Raw genomic sequence first — 16196 nt, forward strand, 5'->3', positions numbered from 1 at the left:
CTGGCACAGATGGTGGTTACAATACAATGGAAACCAGCAGGACTGGGACAGATACTGCCACCCAGAACATTAGTACTGAGAGTCCCAAAGTTGCCACCAGGAGCTGTCTTGACAGTACCACAGCTCCCAAATGGATGCTGCTCAAAGCTGCTCTTTAACTAATGCCATAGATTAAAGACTTGTGTGTTTCAGGGGACAGTTCATCACACCTTAAGTAGTACCCCAGCTATATATTCAAGCAATTAATGACACAGTAAAATAAACAACAACCCACAAAGTGGGTATTGGAAATCATGTACAACAGCTTTGTACCTTTAACTGAATGTGTGGCTGCTTCCAGCCTCAGGAGCACATGGAGGCCTTCAAGACTTCAATACCCTCCCAAGGCTGGGAGTGCTGATCGGTTGACCTACGTTCCCAGTCACCAGGGCACACCTGAGCCAAGGCTTCTGACACGCTCCTGTAGCTGGGAGGACCAACTGGCTGACTGGTGCCCCATGCCATGAGAGCACTGGGCCATAGCTTGCTAGTGTAGGGGGAACCTAGGATGCCTGAGAACACAGTGCTTGAAAGAACCAATCTCAGCCTGTGTGTAACAGATGTCGAATGAGGGATTACCCACTCCCGGAAGGGAAGTGAGCCAGGGATGCCTGTGTATTTGCCTTGCTGAGTGTTTGTTTGGTGGCAGTGCATGCTGGGCATGTGCTCTGGACAGCTGGAAGTGCTGCCAGCTGAGTGACTGCTGCCTGTGGCTAATATAAGCCCTAAGAAGGGGGCAGAGCCAGGCCCAGGAAGATATAAAAGGAGACTCCCCAACCAGGGGCAGCAAATGGTAGTATGCAAGTCAGTTTGCTGCCCCTCTCTTTGGGACCAAGGAGCAAGAAACAGGCCAGCTGACAGGGGAGTCTGCTAGGGATGGTCTGTTTGGAAAGGGGCAGGAAGAGAGGGGCAGCAGATTAAGAGACCAAGAGAAATGGCTGGAGGATGTCAAAATGCCAGAGCCACTGCCAACTCTTCCTCTGCTTGTACCAGGCAGGACCACTTATGATGGAGGCTTGCACCCAGGTCCTGGTTTGGCACTATGGAGATGGCAGCTTGCAGGTTCCTTCCAGTGAGAGCTAGGTGGTGGAGTGCCTGGCATGTATGTGAGCAGTGCCTCCTAGTGGTGTCCCTCAGGGAACAGGCAAAAGAGCTACAGAAGGAGGTAGTGAGACTCAGAAGCCACCTCATTCATTGATTCCATGCTGGAGGAGATCTGTAGGATGGCAGGGGAAGGACTGCCAGAGGCAGTGCTAGAGAAAGAAGATTAAGGCTCCCAGGGAAGTGGAAGCTGAAAGCTTGTGACCTCTGGCAGCAAGCAGAAATCTTCATCTCCACCTGTAGCAGTTCATCTGGAAAATAGAAAATAGAGATGCAGCCCTAGCAACTAAGGGTGAGGAGCACATTCCATTGGTGAAGGATGACAGGACAGGCCAAGCCATGCCAGGCCTCCCCAAGGTGGGAAGGATCTAGACCACAGCCACCAAGAAGTGACAGGTGCTGGTGGCTGGAGACTCCCTTTTGTGGGAAACAGTGAGATCCAGAAGGGTAGCAGCACTGGCTGGGGACCTGGCTTAATTCGAAAACCTAGTGTGTACAAACACTGATGCAAAGCTCCAAAATAAACAAGTTTAAATTTTATAAACCTATTTAATGAGAATTAAGCCCTGTGGTGTGTACAGGCAGTAAGGACCATTTTAATGTACTATATTTTCTTGTGTACAACATGCCCAGGAGAGCTGGTTTTATTTTTTAAAGAAGCCTTCCCAAGGGTGCAGGAATGAGCCATCCCAAGGGTGCAGGAATGAGCCATCCCAATGTGCAAGAAGATTTGTGAGTCTGGCCGAAGACCAGCTTAGCTTAATAGGGAACTCTTTGGTGAGCTAAAACACAAAAAGGAAGCTTACAAGAAGAGGAAATTTGGGCAAACAACTAGGGAGTATAAGGGTATTGCTCAGGCATGCAGGGATGAAGTTGCAGGTAGCATGAGACATGGAGGGTAACAAGAAGGGTTTCTACAAGTATGTCAGCAATAAGATGATCAGGGAAAGTGTGGGTCCTTTACTGGATGGCAGTGGTAACCTAGTGACATGATATGGAAAAGGCTGAAGTATTCAATGCCTTTTTTATCTCAGTCTTCACAGGCAAGGTCAGCTCCCAGACTACTGCACCTGGCAACACAGTTTGGGGAGGAGGTGAGCAGCTGACAGTTGCAAAAGAACAGGTTAGGGACTACTTAGAAAAGCTGATGTGTACAAGTCCATGGAGCTGGACATGATGCATCCAAGAGTGTGGAAGGGGCTGGCTGATGTGACTGCAGAGCCACTGGCCATTATCTTTGAAAACTCCTGGTGATTGGGAGAGGTCACAGATGACTGGAAAAGGGCAAATGTAATCCCCATCTTTAAGAAACGGAAGAAGGAAGATCCAGAGAACTAGACTGCCCAGCCTCACCTCAGTCCCCAGAAAAATCATGGAGCAGGTCCTCAAGGAATCCATTTCTAAGCACTAGAAGATGATTAGGAACAGTCAGAATGGATTCACCAAGGGCAAGCCATGCCTGACCAACCTGATTGCCTTCTATAATCAGATGACTGGCTTTGTGGATAATACACCTTGACTTTAGCAAGGCTTTTGAGACGGTCTTCCACAACATTCTCACAGGCAAGCTATGGAAGTACAGGGTGGATGAACATAAGGTGGATAGAAAACTGGCTGGATCATCAAGCTTAGAGGGTAGTAATCAATGGCTCAACCAACTGGAGGACCTAGACAAATTGGCAGTTTGCACTAAAAAAAACAACAACAAACCAACTCACGACATTCAACAAGGACAAGTGCAGAGTCCTGCACTTAGGACAGAACAATCCCATGAGCCAGGACAGGCTGGGAACTGACTGGATAAGCTGCAGCTTTGCAGAAATGACCTGTGGGTTACAGTAGACAGTAACCTGGATGAGCCAACAGTGTGCCCTTGTTGCTGAGAAGACTAACGGCATAATGGGCTGCATTAGTTCAAGTGTTGCCAGCAGATCAAGAGAAGTGATTTTTCCCTTCTATTTGACCACTGCAGAAAGGATATAGATAAATTAGAGAGCTTAGTGGAGGGCAGTGACAATGGTTAGGGGGCCAGGGCACATGATTGTATGAGTAGGGACCTACTGAAATTGCTATCAGAAAATTGTGCAGAAACTGCAAAAGAAGTGTGGACTCTGTACTTCTGGCAGGCTTAATTGAAAAACAAACAAATAAGCCCCCCAAAATTCCCCAAACTTACTGGCAAGCAGGGAAGCCCTGCAGTCTTTGACCACGATGAGGGCAGAGAATTTAGGAATTTAACAGCAGCCTTCAGCTACCTGCAGGGTGGTTCTAAAGCAGATGAAGTGGCACTGTTCTCATTACGGGCAGATGACAGAACAAGGAGCAATAGTCTCAAGTTGCAGCAGGGAAAGTTTAAGTTAGATATTGGGGAAAAAACTCACTAAGGGTAGTAAAATACTAGAACAGGTTTCCCAGAGAGGTGGTGGAATCTCCATCCTTGGAGATTTAAGACCTGGCTAGACAAACCTTGGCTGGGATGGTCCTGCTCAGAGCTGGACTAGATGACCTTGTGATCATCTAGTCCTTCAACACTCACTTTCTAGGATTCCTGTTGTTGCTTTCTGCTAGAAATTTGGGTTCAAGCATCAGTTTGACATCTCCTTGGTTCTTACTGATTCCCAGAAATTGTGGATAAACTGTAACCACATATCCTTAACTAGCTGATACAATGAATGTCCCATGCTAGAGTAAATAAATGTGATGATAACCACACCTAGTTTACATTTAATTAGTTTTATGTTGTCTACTGAAGCTCTGGCATCTTAAAATCATGACGAGAGGAGTTTTACTGTTACAGCAATCATCCAAGGCTTCCTACCTTAAGATCTAATTCTAGTGCAAGGCTTTATATGCTTTCTCCAGCGTAGAGAATGATTTATTACTAAGTTATTTGCAATTTTAGATTAGCACTGACATTCCCCACTCTGGAATTTCTAAAGTGCTGCTTGCAGCTACAGCTAGTGACAAATATCTAATTAGGATAGCTTAAGTCCTTAATGCTCCTTAAAAATTGAGCTGCTTTTATATTCAAGTTTTGAATAAGACTATCCTTACCTTAATCCTCATTTACCTGAAGAAGGAAAGTTTTGAGCATGCTGTGAAAACAGTAAAATGGAACATGGACATGCTTGACCAGTAGCTTATGTTACAGGACTTTTATTTTATCAATGTTAAGCATCACATATGTAAATTCACATCTAGAAAAAATAGTTTTTTGCTACTGTTTTGAGAAGCAATTTAAGGATTATATAATGAAGTTATAGATAGATTGAAAATATTTCAGAAGCAGAATGCCCTGTACTTAGTACTTGCAATACACCTTGCTGTATGAGCAGGGTGGCTGAAATCCTTTCACGCTCAGATACTTGTACTGGTGCTGTGCTTCCTAGGTTTTATAAGAATTTAGAGAAGCTTCAGGAAATTCCTTATGCAATAAGAACTTCCACCAGTTGAAAGTGTTAAGCCCTTGTATTATGACTTCACCTACAACCAGAACCACGCAGAGCTATCCAAGACAGGCAGACCCCCAGTCATCTTAAGTGTTGATATCAATCTGTCAAATGAAACCAATCCTCCTCTGGAGATTGTTAGATAAGTAATGCTGGGTCTCAGTAAAGTACCCCATAATGGAAAAAACATGTCTCTTGCCATGCACAGTGCTTCAAGTAGGCTGCATTTTCAATTTTACATGTACAAAACTAGACCCAATTTTCTTTATTTTTATAACAGTGACTACAGTGGTAGCATCTGTGATCAATGCCCATACAAAAAGAGAATTGGGTCCATTATGTTTAAAAATTCCCAGAAAGATGGTGCCTGAGCTATGAAATTGCCTGAACAATAGTAACCAAGTTACAAGTGTAAAGCAAACATTTACAGATACAAAAGGCATAGATTTATAGAAACAAGAAGTCCTCAACTTATAAAAGCAGTGCAGACTGTTACACAGAAGGTTCATTCCAGTGTCTTTACCCCGCTGCTTTATATGAAAAATAGTTAGGAGCTGGGAAAAACAGAAGAGATGAATAAAGTTACATATCCACTGACTGCTTCAAAGTCTATTAGAATATCAATTTTCTATTTAAAATGATCCCATAATCAATTCCATATGCATCTTAGAGCTGCCACTTTTATCAAACTGAAATCAACTTCAATGTCTAACATGCACCAGGACATTCCCTTTGCAACTTCATTAAAATGGTCTTTGCAAGACAGCACCACGTCTTGCAGTGAAATGAATGCCTGATTACAACCGCTTACAGTTTTAACTTAAGCCATTCCCTTCGTTTCCTGCAAAAACAATGTTGTGACAGCCAAGAAGCCCATCCCCACATATCCCCAAGAGGCAGGTGCAAGGAACTTTCATCCAGTTCCCAAACAAGCTAAATAAAATTGCATTAATTTTTCCTCACACAAGTCATAGATAAAAATCTGTAATGATAGTCTAAAAATAGGAGAGATGCTTTTGGAAGGAATAGGCCTGAATTGTAAAAGTTAATTTTTCAGCAAGTCAAAATATTGAGAAGCATTTTCTCCAATGCTATAAAAGATACTAGGAAAAATGGTAATTAAAAGTTGTTTCAAGCAAAGGCAACTACAGTATTTTACTTATTAGAAAGAACAAATTAAAAGCAAACATAAACCTCATATGTACTGACAGTGGAAAAATGCAAGTCTTCCTATCACTGGCAGATTATTTCATTTTCTGATTTGCATTTGAATAATATTTAAATGAAGTTAAATCTATTGCATACTGCCGAGAAGCAAGAACAATAGGACAAGTACTGTCTGGAGGGAAGGGGGCTGTATGCCTTCCCAGTATATTTTTACAGCACTGCTTAGTCTAACAAAATAGAACAGCTGCAATTATCAAGGGATAAAACAGCAAATGTTTGAGGTGTAGTAGGACAGCATGTGGCAGACTGATGGCAGGAGGCATCCTTTCTAGTGCTCATCTTGTGTCACTGCTTCTTTGGGTTCCTGTGCCTGTTCGTTGCTCTCAGGGTCCAGTTGGTTAGGGGCTGATGGACTGTCAGCACTGTCCGAGAGCAATTCTGTTTCTTCAGCACTAGAATTTGTTCTTAGTGTTGCTGTTGAAGTAATGTCATTAGGAAGAACAAAGGATGGTAATGGAGAAACTGAAGGCATCAAATGGTCCATCTCAGACTGTGGAACTGCACCAGCAAGACTGGTGGCTAATTCTTCAGGGACTGACATTTTGACATGTTCTGAGAAAAAAAAAGAATTCCTAAATCAAAAAAAAAAAATGCATCAAACAGGCAGACTAGGAAGCAGCAATGCAAACTCACACTCGCACCTTAACCGAGTGGTGTGTGTGGCCCTGCGCCTGTGACTGGTGCAAGATGTGGCCCCTGCCTGCACTGAGGTTGGACACCCCTGACTTAAGCAAAGTTCTTCCCCCCTCTTTCAGAAATTAAAGACTCTCGTTCACTGATTTCAAGGCTGCCACCCATTAGACAAATGAACCGCTCAGTTCTGAAATTCAGAACTGGGGTAATCTTAAAATCCTGAAATATACATTTTAGGATGGCTTGCATTTCTGATGTTTCAGTCTCTTTGAAAGAGGGGAAAAATTGTTTTCAAGCTAAAATCATGGTCTTTTCTTTTTTGAAAGGGAGAGAGTCAAAAGAATGAAAATCTTAATGAAAGAAAAAATAGATACAACGTGTTAGAATACAATTTCACTACAGTCTGTTTTTCAACTACTTGGAATCTACTACAAAAGTCTCATTGCAATAAAGATTTACAAGATCTAGATATTAAATTTTTGCACCTTGACACCCAGACATTTTAAATATGAAGCCTCACTTTTAGAAAACCCTAAATATAAGGTTTCCCAATACAAAACCCACACACAACCTACGCTTCCTCCTCAGATTTGGAAGCCTTCGGCTAATCAACCTGCTCATTTTATTTCCCCTCCTTTGGTTTTAGTTGCATTTCTTGTAAGGTTTTGCAGTTGAGAGCGTCTCTGCAAAATAAATACATTGTACATGTTCTCAAGAAGCATAACCCTGAAAGGGTCTCCTGCATGGAACCAACTGAACTAAACAGTCTGACCATTGTTACACACTCTTACCAAAATAAGTAGCCGTTCCACTATTCATTAGCAACCTTTCATTTTCTGACAAAGTGTCTTCTGCTGACAAGTTGAAGGGAACAGATGGAGATGTATTTGGCATTTTCGTTAAGTCTGTAAATTCGGGAAATGAAATTCCAGACATATCTAGAAAACCTAAACAAGTAAGAACAAGGTAGGATTTAGCTTTAAACTCAACTATAAGTATTTTTCTGGGTATAAAATTTCATTTCTGGACTCCTAGTCAGTGAAATTTTCCCTTGGAAAAGGCACAAGCTAAAGTTGCTAGAACACCAAAGGTTTCCTCCTCCTGCCTCTATGCCATACCCAAATAAATACCCCAGCTACTCACTCCCACCCCACGTGCACTAAATCTCCATGTGCACTAAATCCCCCAAAAAGTCAAGCAGTCATTTTTATAGAAGCCATAAGCAGGTGCAAGACTATACTATGGGACACTAAGGCAGCTGCATGACCTTGTTTCCAGGAGTGGAGCATGATGAATTGGGCCACACGGGCAGTGCACATTTCACAGCAGAATTTCTGGTTGCAGCACAAAGATGGTGTCCCAAAAAAGCATTCATGCAAAGTACCCTTCTTCAATTTGTAAGGGCCTGAGCCAAAGCCAGTAAAACAATTCCCATTGATTACAGTGAACTTTGGGTCCAGCTGATAATCAAACATGTGAATGTCACAATTCTGCAAGAAGGGCAAGGATTTTTACTGGACCAGCTATCTGGAGAGCTGTTGGACAAGCTTTCAGGCATCAGACCTTAGACTTGAAGAAGGGCACTTGATGCCTGGAAGGCTGTCCAACAGCCCTCCGAACTATAGAGTTGTACCAATAAAAGATATCACTAAAAATCCTTGCCTCATATATATATCTATCCCAGACCATCATGGCAACACCACCACTCCAATCCTACTACAACTCTGTAGCTCATTACTTTTGGTTCCCTTGATTTTTAAAGAAAAAAAAATATACAAGATCAAACTTCTTCTATATTTAAATAATAAATGGTGGATTGGAGTTCAGGGAGAAGTGAGGATTATGGAGGTATATATTCAACATAGGCATTAATACAAAGATCCTACCTGGATCCATAACTCTTTGGACAGGAGGAGGAGGAGAAAGGGAGCTTTCCCTTGAAAAACCACTCATTTCTTCATCTGTAGATGGCTCCAAGTTCACAATATTTTCAAAGTTGTCATTTTGTTTGTTAGGTGCTAACAGCGGAGCCTAAACACAACAGGGGGAAAAACATAACGCATCTTTTTCATGCCATCTAATAAAGACCCATAAGTAAACACTCTGCCCCCTGTTCTCAAATATAAAAGTTATAGGGTTGTCGGCTTGAGATCCCCTCCCCACAAGCTGCATCTCTTTAGATCCAATTGCACCCATATGGCTACTATAGAATCAGTATCAAACAGTTAAAACAGGCTAAAATATACCATGCATGAAACACTGCTTAGGGACCCCAGACTTATACAAGAATGGTCTTCAAAGTTTAGATTCACGTGCAGCACTTAACCCAAATTAGATAGGATAAAGACGCACAAATCTTGCTGAATCTAGGGCATAGAAGAATTATAACCATGTCCTCAATTATAAATGAAGGAGTACTTGTAGTAGCCACCCAGACATTTGGGGGTTCATCTCTCCTTCACGGACCCTCCCCTCTCTCATAGCCTCACACCTCGGACTCAACTTTCACTCAGCTCATTTCCATACTAGCTAGCCTGTTATACATTCATAAATGCCCAGAAATAACTTCACAGTGCACTCTAAAGAGATACATAAACTTCTTACCTCCATGTAGCCATTGGTAGAGGGTACAGATGGTACAGGAGCTCCATCTTCTGAGGGCAAGGGTGAAGGTGGTGTGCTTTCTTGCTTTTTCTTTGGCAGAGCAGGTTGCGTTGGAATTCTGTGCAGATAGCCATATCCAATGCCACATCCTAAACTACATGAGAAGAGCAGAGTAAAAGAACCTGGAGAGATTAAATGTGCACTTTTGCTACAGCTGATTAGACAAGTGGTTTCAGTTAGGAATTGAGATAGAATTTATTTACAAAACACAACTTATCAGTACCTTCCTTCTCCACCCCAGGCTCCATTGGGCGTTACAACTACCTCTCGACAGGAATCTGTTTCAGTATTGTAGACCATCAGCTTCAGTGGCTTCCCTTCATGGGATTCAATTAGGGAGAAAAAATCTTCTGACTGATAAGACACAAAATACACTTAGTTAACTGTCACAGCATTTTATCACCAACTCCCCACTTCAAAGAGCAGTTATTAAAGGGAAAGACCAAACTCACTACTTCCTATTCATTCCTCCCTTTAAGAAGTCACAGATATCTGATCTCAAAGGCAACTAGATTCATAATCTAACACATGGGTGCTAAACCTCTGGCCCACAGGCCAAATGCGGCCTATGAAGCCTTGGAATCTGGCCTTGCATGGGTCCCCACAGATCAGGCAATTTGGCAGTGAGGGAATAGTGATAGCTTATACTAGGACATGCCCCCTCCCCCTGTGCAACTGGTTCAGGGACAGGCTGCCCCCGCCCCACCTCAGCTGAATCAGGGGCATGGGTGTTAGGGGTATGCAAAGCAGGCCATATTTGATTCAGATTCAGTCTGATTCAGGGGGGACAGTGATTTGGATCACTGTCCCGATTTGATTCGGCCGAATCCGAAAATTCAATTCAGAATATCGGAGATTCAGCCATAGACACAGCTTTAGGTGTTTTTTCTACATACTTTGAGGTACCAGGCGTGGCTGATGAATGCTAAGATGGTGGGGCGCAGGGAACTCCCTCCACACCCCCCTGGCTCAGCAAATGGGGAGGGGGGGGGGGGGGGGGTTGTTCCCCACGCACTCCGTGGTGGACCCAGAAGTGGACCATAAGTGCTTCTGGTCCACTTCCAGGTCCACAGCTGAGTGCAATGGGGACCCCATCCCCAACGTTCCCATGGGACACTCCATCTGCCCCACCATCTCAGCGTTCATGAGCCACCTGGTACCTTGAGGTATGAGAAAAAAGAACAAATATAAAGCTATGTCAGAATCATCAAATCTCTCCAAATCAAATCAGAGGCTTCCGACTCGATTTGGAGAGTAATGGGTCTCCTGATTCAATTCGGATTTGGCCACCGAAACGGGCTGAATCTCTGCTGAATCAAATCAGCGACCGAAGCTTTGCACAGCCCTGCTGGCTGTCCCCCTCCACACTCTGTGTGGCCAGACACCTGCCTCAGGTGCCACACTGGTCTACCAGCCAGATCTGGTCCATGGAGGGATAAGGCATTGCCCATCCAGCCTGCCAGACAGAAAGGTTGAGCACCACTGATCTAGTATAAAGAGGTCATATGAAGAAAGCTGTCACGACTACTCAAAGCAGCTGCAGTTCTTACCATGTTCTAAATGCACAAAATACATCAGTGGTTAAGACCATGCCCTACCTCCTGCAATATCTGATCTGATCCAACAATGTAGTCCGTGTGGGGTAGCAGGCCAGCCAGAGCTGCAGGAGAAGCTGGCTCTACATCCTGGAAAACAATTACAGGTCACTTTCCTTTGCAGTTGGGTAAGATAGCAGAAAGTGAAAAATATAACTCCAGAAGAAGTGACAAGGGAAGAAGATTTATCTTTAAATAGATGAGAATTTTCAGAACAAGTTATATCTAGAAGCAGTACCTGGCTGTCAAGGTTCATTAAAATTCAACCAGTTAAAACTTCAGTATAAAATCAAAGTGTAATCTCTTCCTAAACCTCAATATACACATCAACAAGAGAAGAAAGCAGTCATGAGCGGAGTCACTTTTTGCTAGAGACACTTCCCAGAATCTTCTGGTTCTCCACAAAGCTAATACTGATTTTAACTTTAACAATAAAGGTTTTCTGCATGCTTTTGTCTGGTATTTAAATAAAGTTCAGCCATTCTAAAGAAGCCAATTCAACTGGAATGCTTTTGTTTTGCTAACAATTCTTCACATGCTAATAAAATGAAAATTAAAAAAACAAAAAGTGATAGATATTCTGGAAGAGGGGCTGGTGATGATACTATTCATTTCCCAGGTTTACATTCCCCAATTCCAAAGGAGCTTCTCCCACTGGCTGAGACAACTTAAAACAGCTCCTGTTCTTCCCTTCCTCCAATTTCAATAGTGCTGGTACTTTAGCAAGCAAATGTGAACTGAAAGTAGCATTGAAAGGCTCTGCGTATTAAGAGCAGCAAACCACTAAGCAGGCTCTCCAGCACCTCCAAGGCTTCATTCTCCTAAGAATATTCTTAGGGTCACAGGGTCCCACCCAATTCAGAGAAACAAAAACTCCCATTCCAATTCAGAAACTCATGAAAAGGCTTCTAAAAGTTTGCAAGAGCATCAGGCACAAAGGCCCAGAAATCAAAATATCACCTTTCTTCTGAAGAATAATGAGAATATCACTGTTCCAAAGAAATCTCAGGAATTTGAACTGTAAAACCAAGGGCCGCCATGACTTCCTGCAATTTACTTCATTGATAATTCTGCAAGGAGGGTAACTAGCTATGCTTTGAGATGCTGAGGTTATATAGCGAGTATTATATATACCAAAAGCCGCAGACATTTTTTTTTTGCTCACCAGAACATGCCACACATGTTCATTGGCTCCTTGGAAACTGCAGAACCGCACGCTGGCTCCGAGAAGCCCTTGCCCTCCCCACATGTTGCTGGGGATCACCTCCACCTCACGCACTCTCATCATTTTTGTATTATAGACCTCCAGCTTCACGGCCTTCTCAGCATTCGCTTTCAGCAGGTCTTTCAACATGTTGTTTTCTTTATTCTAAGGAAAAATAAATACTCCTTTCTAGATGGATCAGACATGTAAAAACATCAGGCTTCGAAGAAGCAGCGTTGCAACACCCAGGGCTTTGCTACTGCCCCCCACAACAAAACCATTTCCGTTAGATGTACAAGGTAACAGAGTCTAACCCTGAGCAAGGTTATTCACTACTGCTCAATCCCATCACTATCACTCCTCCTTCACTTTCTTGTAATGCAAAGAGAACAGCTTCAATCAATTATAGTAGACTTTTGATATGCATGCATATCAAGAGACAGTGCTATTTATCTGTGGTGCTCAACCTCTGGCTTGCAAGGCTATGTCACCCAGCCCATGGGTCTTCCCACAGGTCCAGTATTTGGTATGAATGGTGGCAACGTTAACTGCCACTCCCCTGCTGCCAAATTTCCAAATCCATGGGGAGCCCCCTGGCTAGATTATGTGACCCTGTGCTGGTACGTGGGGGCCAGGCCGATGTGAAAACCTGCAAACTCAGCCCATGCCATTCATCCAGCCTGTAGGGCCAGAAGATTGAGCACCATGCTTTGTATGATGTCTTGGATCCTTTCCTTTCCCCTCCAATGCAACAACCTTGAAAACGGATATCTTGAAAAAGGTAGTAGTAACTTAGTTATAAAGTTCCTTATAGCAGAGCAGGTGAGACTGCTAAGAACAGCTTTTAGCTATCACTATTTCCATCCACTTAATGGAGTGACAGGTCCCTCATTGCATTATATTGTAGTTTCCAGCAAGATATCCAGGCTGATACAAGTAAGGAAGGCCAAAGAAATTCAGTGTCCCTCTCAGTGGGACAAGGCAGATCTTCACAGTTGTGAGGATTTATTTTAAATGTTGTTAATCAAAGAGTAAAAAAAGAAGGCATTTGGCCTACGACACCTAAGAGTCTTTTCTTTCATAAGAAATGCAGATATGGATTGCATTCTCTACATCTAGTGTTCCGACTGGTGACATGGCAGCTGCCTACTTGTTAATGATTATCTCTCATGTTTATCCAAGTGTTAAAACAAATAGTTTAAACAAGTGTTGAGATCCAACCACTTGAAAATAAGTGATTTTGACATTTAGCCTACAGCAGAAAAAACAGCTGGAAAGAATGCTAAAGGATTAGTCCTTTAGTCCACCAGGGAGTCATGAGGCCTAGAAAACAGGCCAAACAGACTTAAGGACTGTGGAAGTAGCAAGCAGGTCATCAGCGAAAGATGTTTTAAACATTATTTTAACACCAGGCAAGGTTCAGATTAAAACCCAGGGCCACTTAACAAGAGTTCACCAAGGGAAGAAGACAGTAGTAGTGACTTCTTGGTCTCCGAGGACCCTGCACCACAACTCCATCCCCAAAAACCACAAGCTGGAACAACCCAGCGAGACACCAAGGCAGCCCAGCATGGAGTCAGAGACCACGAAGCACCACAGGGAAAGAGGCGTAGGAGGTCCTAAACACTGCTTTCTTTTTTGCTGTACAAATTTTTGACAGCCTGACCCAGGTCCTACTGATTTTAATACAAAATGGACCACATCTTGGGTCATGCCTAGGTTTGCTTTCCGTAGTTTTTCCTACGGTTTCTAAAAAAAAAAAAAAAAAAAAAAAAGGTTTTCATAAAGACAGCCTGGCTTCACTCTCAGGGTAATGCTGTATGGCATAGACATACCCACTATCAGTTCCAAAACTGGATGCAGTGTAGCTGTACTAGTACAGCTTTACTGGTATATGCAGCCTAGTAGGCTTTGCTGAATGCTTCTGGTTCCAGAGCCAGCATGACGTCTACATCTGCATGACACAGCCTGGGGCTGTGCACACAAATCCTTACCAGTTTCTTCCCTGTATCAGTGAAGTCTGCTTCAACTGAGGAACAGTGGCAACTCCTTCAGCATGAGTGACATCCATTTCCTTCTCAAAAGGAAAAAGACTTCACAGTCTCCTTTCACAGGAATCTTTCATTTGAACAGGGGGAGACCTGGGTTCCATCCCTGCTGCAACCAAGTTTTGAGCAGCCATAACATGTACCAAGGTGGCATGCATGAGGTCCAAGATAGCCACAGATCATACCTTGACACATCACTTTGAGAGGCTGAACACCAACATTTGAGAATATTCTAAGATTAATTTTCTAGTCAAGAAAAGACTATGGAATTTAAAAGAACGGAGGTTGGTCCTTACCCCAGCCTCCAATTGCCAGTCTGCATCATAAACGTATCTAAGCTACTTGCAATCTGAACAGAAGGGCCACAGATCAAAGGAAACTATCTTTCTCCACAGTGGGCCCTCCAGGTCAGGATTCAGGCACACAGGTAGAAAAGAATAAGGATGCTTGCAATGCCGCCACTGGGATTAGGGACAGCTTCAGTCTCTAGTACTGACAAATCAGCACCCTACATGGGCACAAAAAAGTAAAATACACTTTAAGGCTGAGTCTCTTCCAATACTTACTAGCCTGGTGTGTCCTATTGCGATGATGAAATCAAAGAAAGGCTCCAGCCCGGCACGCTGAGCTGGAGAGTTCTCTTGAACCTACAGAATTGCACAATTTCAGTTTACAGCGCAGTACAAACGATCTATAGTAGTTAACATACATCATGCACCAACAGTACTTGATGTGGTCTTCAGATCTAGTATCTGAATTTGGATTGAACCAAATGAGTGAAACTCATGACAAGACACCTGCGGAAGGATTTCTTGAACGGTCACGCTAAACAGCCGGCTACTGGATCAATCACTGCACGTGAAATCGAAACAAAGAATGCGGGATCGATAATTACGACTCCTTCGTTAACGAAGTTTGGATATCTTCTGGCAGCGTTTTTCTATACCGCACCATTAAACAAAAGGAATCTGAAGATACACCAGACGCTTTCGAGACCTGGATAACGTTTACTCAGGACACTTCGTCTTGGACACCTCGTAATTTATAGTGTATTAGATCAGATCACAGGAAAGTAGGGCCGGAAGGGCGTTCACAAGCTCGTCCAGTCCAGCCCCCTGACCAAGGAAGCCTCAACCCAACTAAACTGTCCCAGCCAAGTGTTTGTCTAACTTACTCTTGCAAACGCCTAAGGACAGGGATCCCACAACCTGTCTGGGGGTCCTGCTCCACTGCTCGATCGCCTTCTTTCTGTCGGACAGCTCCTCCTAATCTGCAACCTACGTTTCCTCTGCTGCGTCTTGAGGCCGCTGCTCCGAAGCCCGTCCCCTCCAGCCAGAGAAAAGCCCATCTCTGTCCTCTCCGCACCGCCCTTCACGTACGGCAAGGTGCTACCAAACCCCCCCCGAATTTCTTCTCTTCTCTGGACTAAATAACCCCAGCTCGTTCAGCCTTTCCTTGCACGTCGTGCTTCCCAGGCCCCCGATCATTGCCGCGCCTCTGCGCTGAACTCTTTCCCATCTGTCCAGAGGACAGAAGCAGCTGCCCTGGCCGTAAAACCGCTCACAGACCCCAGCCCTAAAAAACCCTACAGCAGCCATAACGTTGCACAACGTAACTAGGCTCGGCGATGCTGAGTTGATAAAGCGGGTATGATAACAATGCGAATCTCCAAAGAAACCTCAAGCATTTGAGCTGCAAACCCGAGGGCCGGGACAACCGAGAAGTACCCGACACGCCCTGGGGCGGCCACGTTAAACCACCCCAGCCCCTCCCGAAAGCAAACAGCTTGGCTGGCAGCTCGGGGCGAGGCCTGGCCCCGCTCCAGCCCGCGGGCCGCGGTGCCGTGCCGGAGGGCCGAGCGCTGTGTCGGCTCCCAGCGTCTGGCGCGATTCGGCCGCGGAGCGCGTCACAGCTGTCACGGGCGCAGCTCCCCCAACCGCCACCAACCGCCACCCCCTGCTCAGCCTTGGGAGAGTGCGGGGGGGGGGGGGGAGGGAGTCCCTCACAACCGCCACCAACCGTCACCCTCTGCTCAACCTTGAGGCGGAGGGTGCCCCTACCCCGTGCACGTGGAAGCCCTCGCTGCCCCCGGCCGGCAGCTCCGAGCTGGAGCTCAGCCCCATGGCGCGGCGGCGGCGGCGGCCGCGGGACTCCGCGCCCCACCCCCAGCGCGCTGCACCGCTGCAGGCCTGAGCGAGCGAACGCCGAACCCGACAGCGGCTCCGGCCTGGCTGCT

General features: G+C 44.7%; 1 protein-coding gene across 2 annotated transcripts; it reads right to left on the reverse strand.

Annotated features, from left to right (window-relative positions):
* Positions 1–4280: 4280 nt before the first annotated feature.
* GORASP1 (golgi reassembly stacking protein 1) lies at positions 4281–16160 on the reverse strand. Of its 2 annotated transcripts, none has more exons than XM_014609072.3 (9): positions 16021–16158; positions 14527–14607; positions 11874–12077; positions 10712–10798; positions 9337–9467; positions 9054–9207; positions 8336–8480; positions 7241–7396; positions 4281–6368 (listed from the first exon to the last, which is right to left on the reverse strand). In XM_014609072.3, exons 1-9 carry the CDS (start codon positions 16081–16083, stop codon positions 6085–6087), a joined length of 1305 nt encoding a protein of 434 aa, XP_014464558.1. In that variant the 5' UTR covers positions 16084–16158; the 3' UTR covers positions 4281–6084. The 2 variants fall into 2 exon arrangements, with proteins under 2 accessions (XP_014464558.1, XP_019354784.1); XM_019499239.2 differs by having other exon boundaries at positions 6245–6388; positions 16021–16160.
* Positions 16161–16196: the final 36 nt, after the last annotated feature.

Source organism: Alligator mississippiensis, chromosome 5 (assembly GCF_030867095.1).
Source record: "Alligator mississippiensis isolate rAllMis1 chromosome 5, rAllMis1, whole genome shotgun sequence".
Taxonomy (NCBI): Eukaryota; Metazoa; Chordata; order Crocodylia; family Alligatoridae; genus Alligator; species Alligator mississippiensis.

Excerpts from the sequence above, each read along its gene's own strand:
- GORASP1 (XM_014609072.3), bottom strand. The coding sequence starts at position 16,083 with ATGGGGCTGAGCTCCAGCTCGGAGCTGCCGGCCGGGGGCAGCGAGGGC. Across the intron at positions 10,799-11,873 it reads AACATGTGTGGCATGTTCTG|GATGTAGAGCCAGCTTCTCC; the intron begins GTGAGCAAAAAA and ends ATTGTTTTCCAG. Across the intron at positions 9,468-10,711 it reads CAGATCAGATATTGCAGGAG|TCAGAAGATTTTTTCTCCCT; the intron begins GTAGGGCATGGT and ends GTGTCTTATCAG.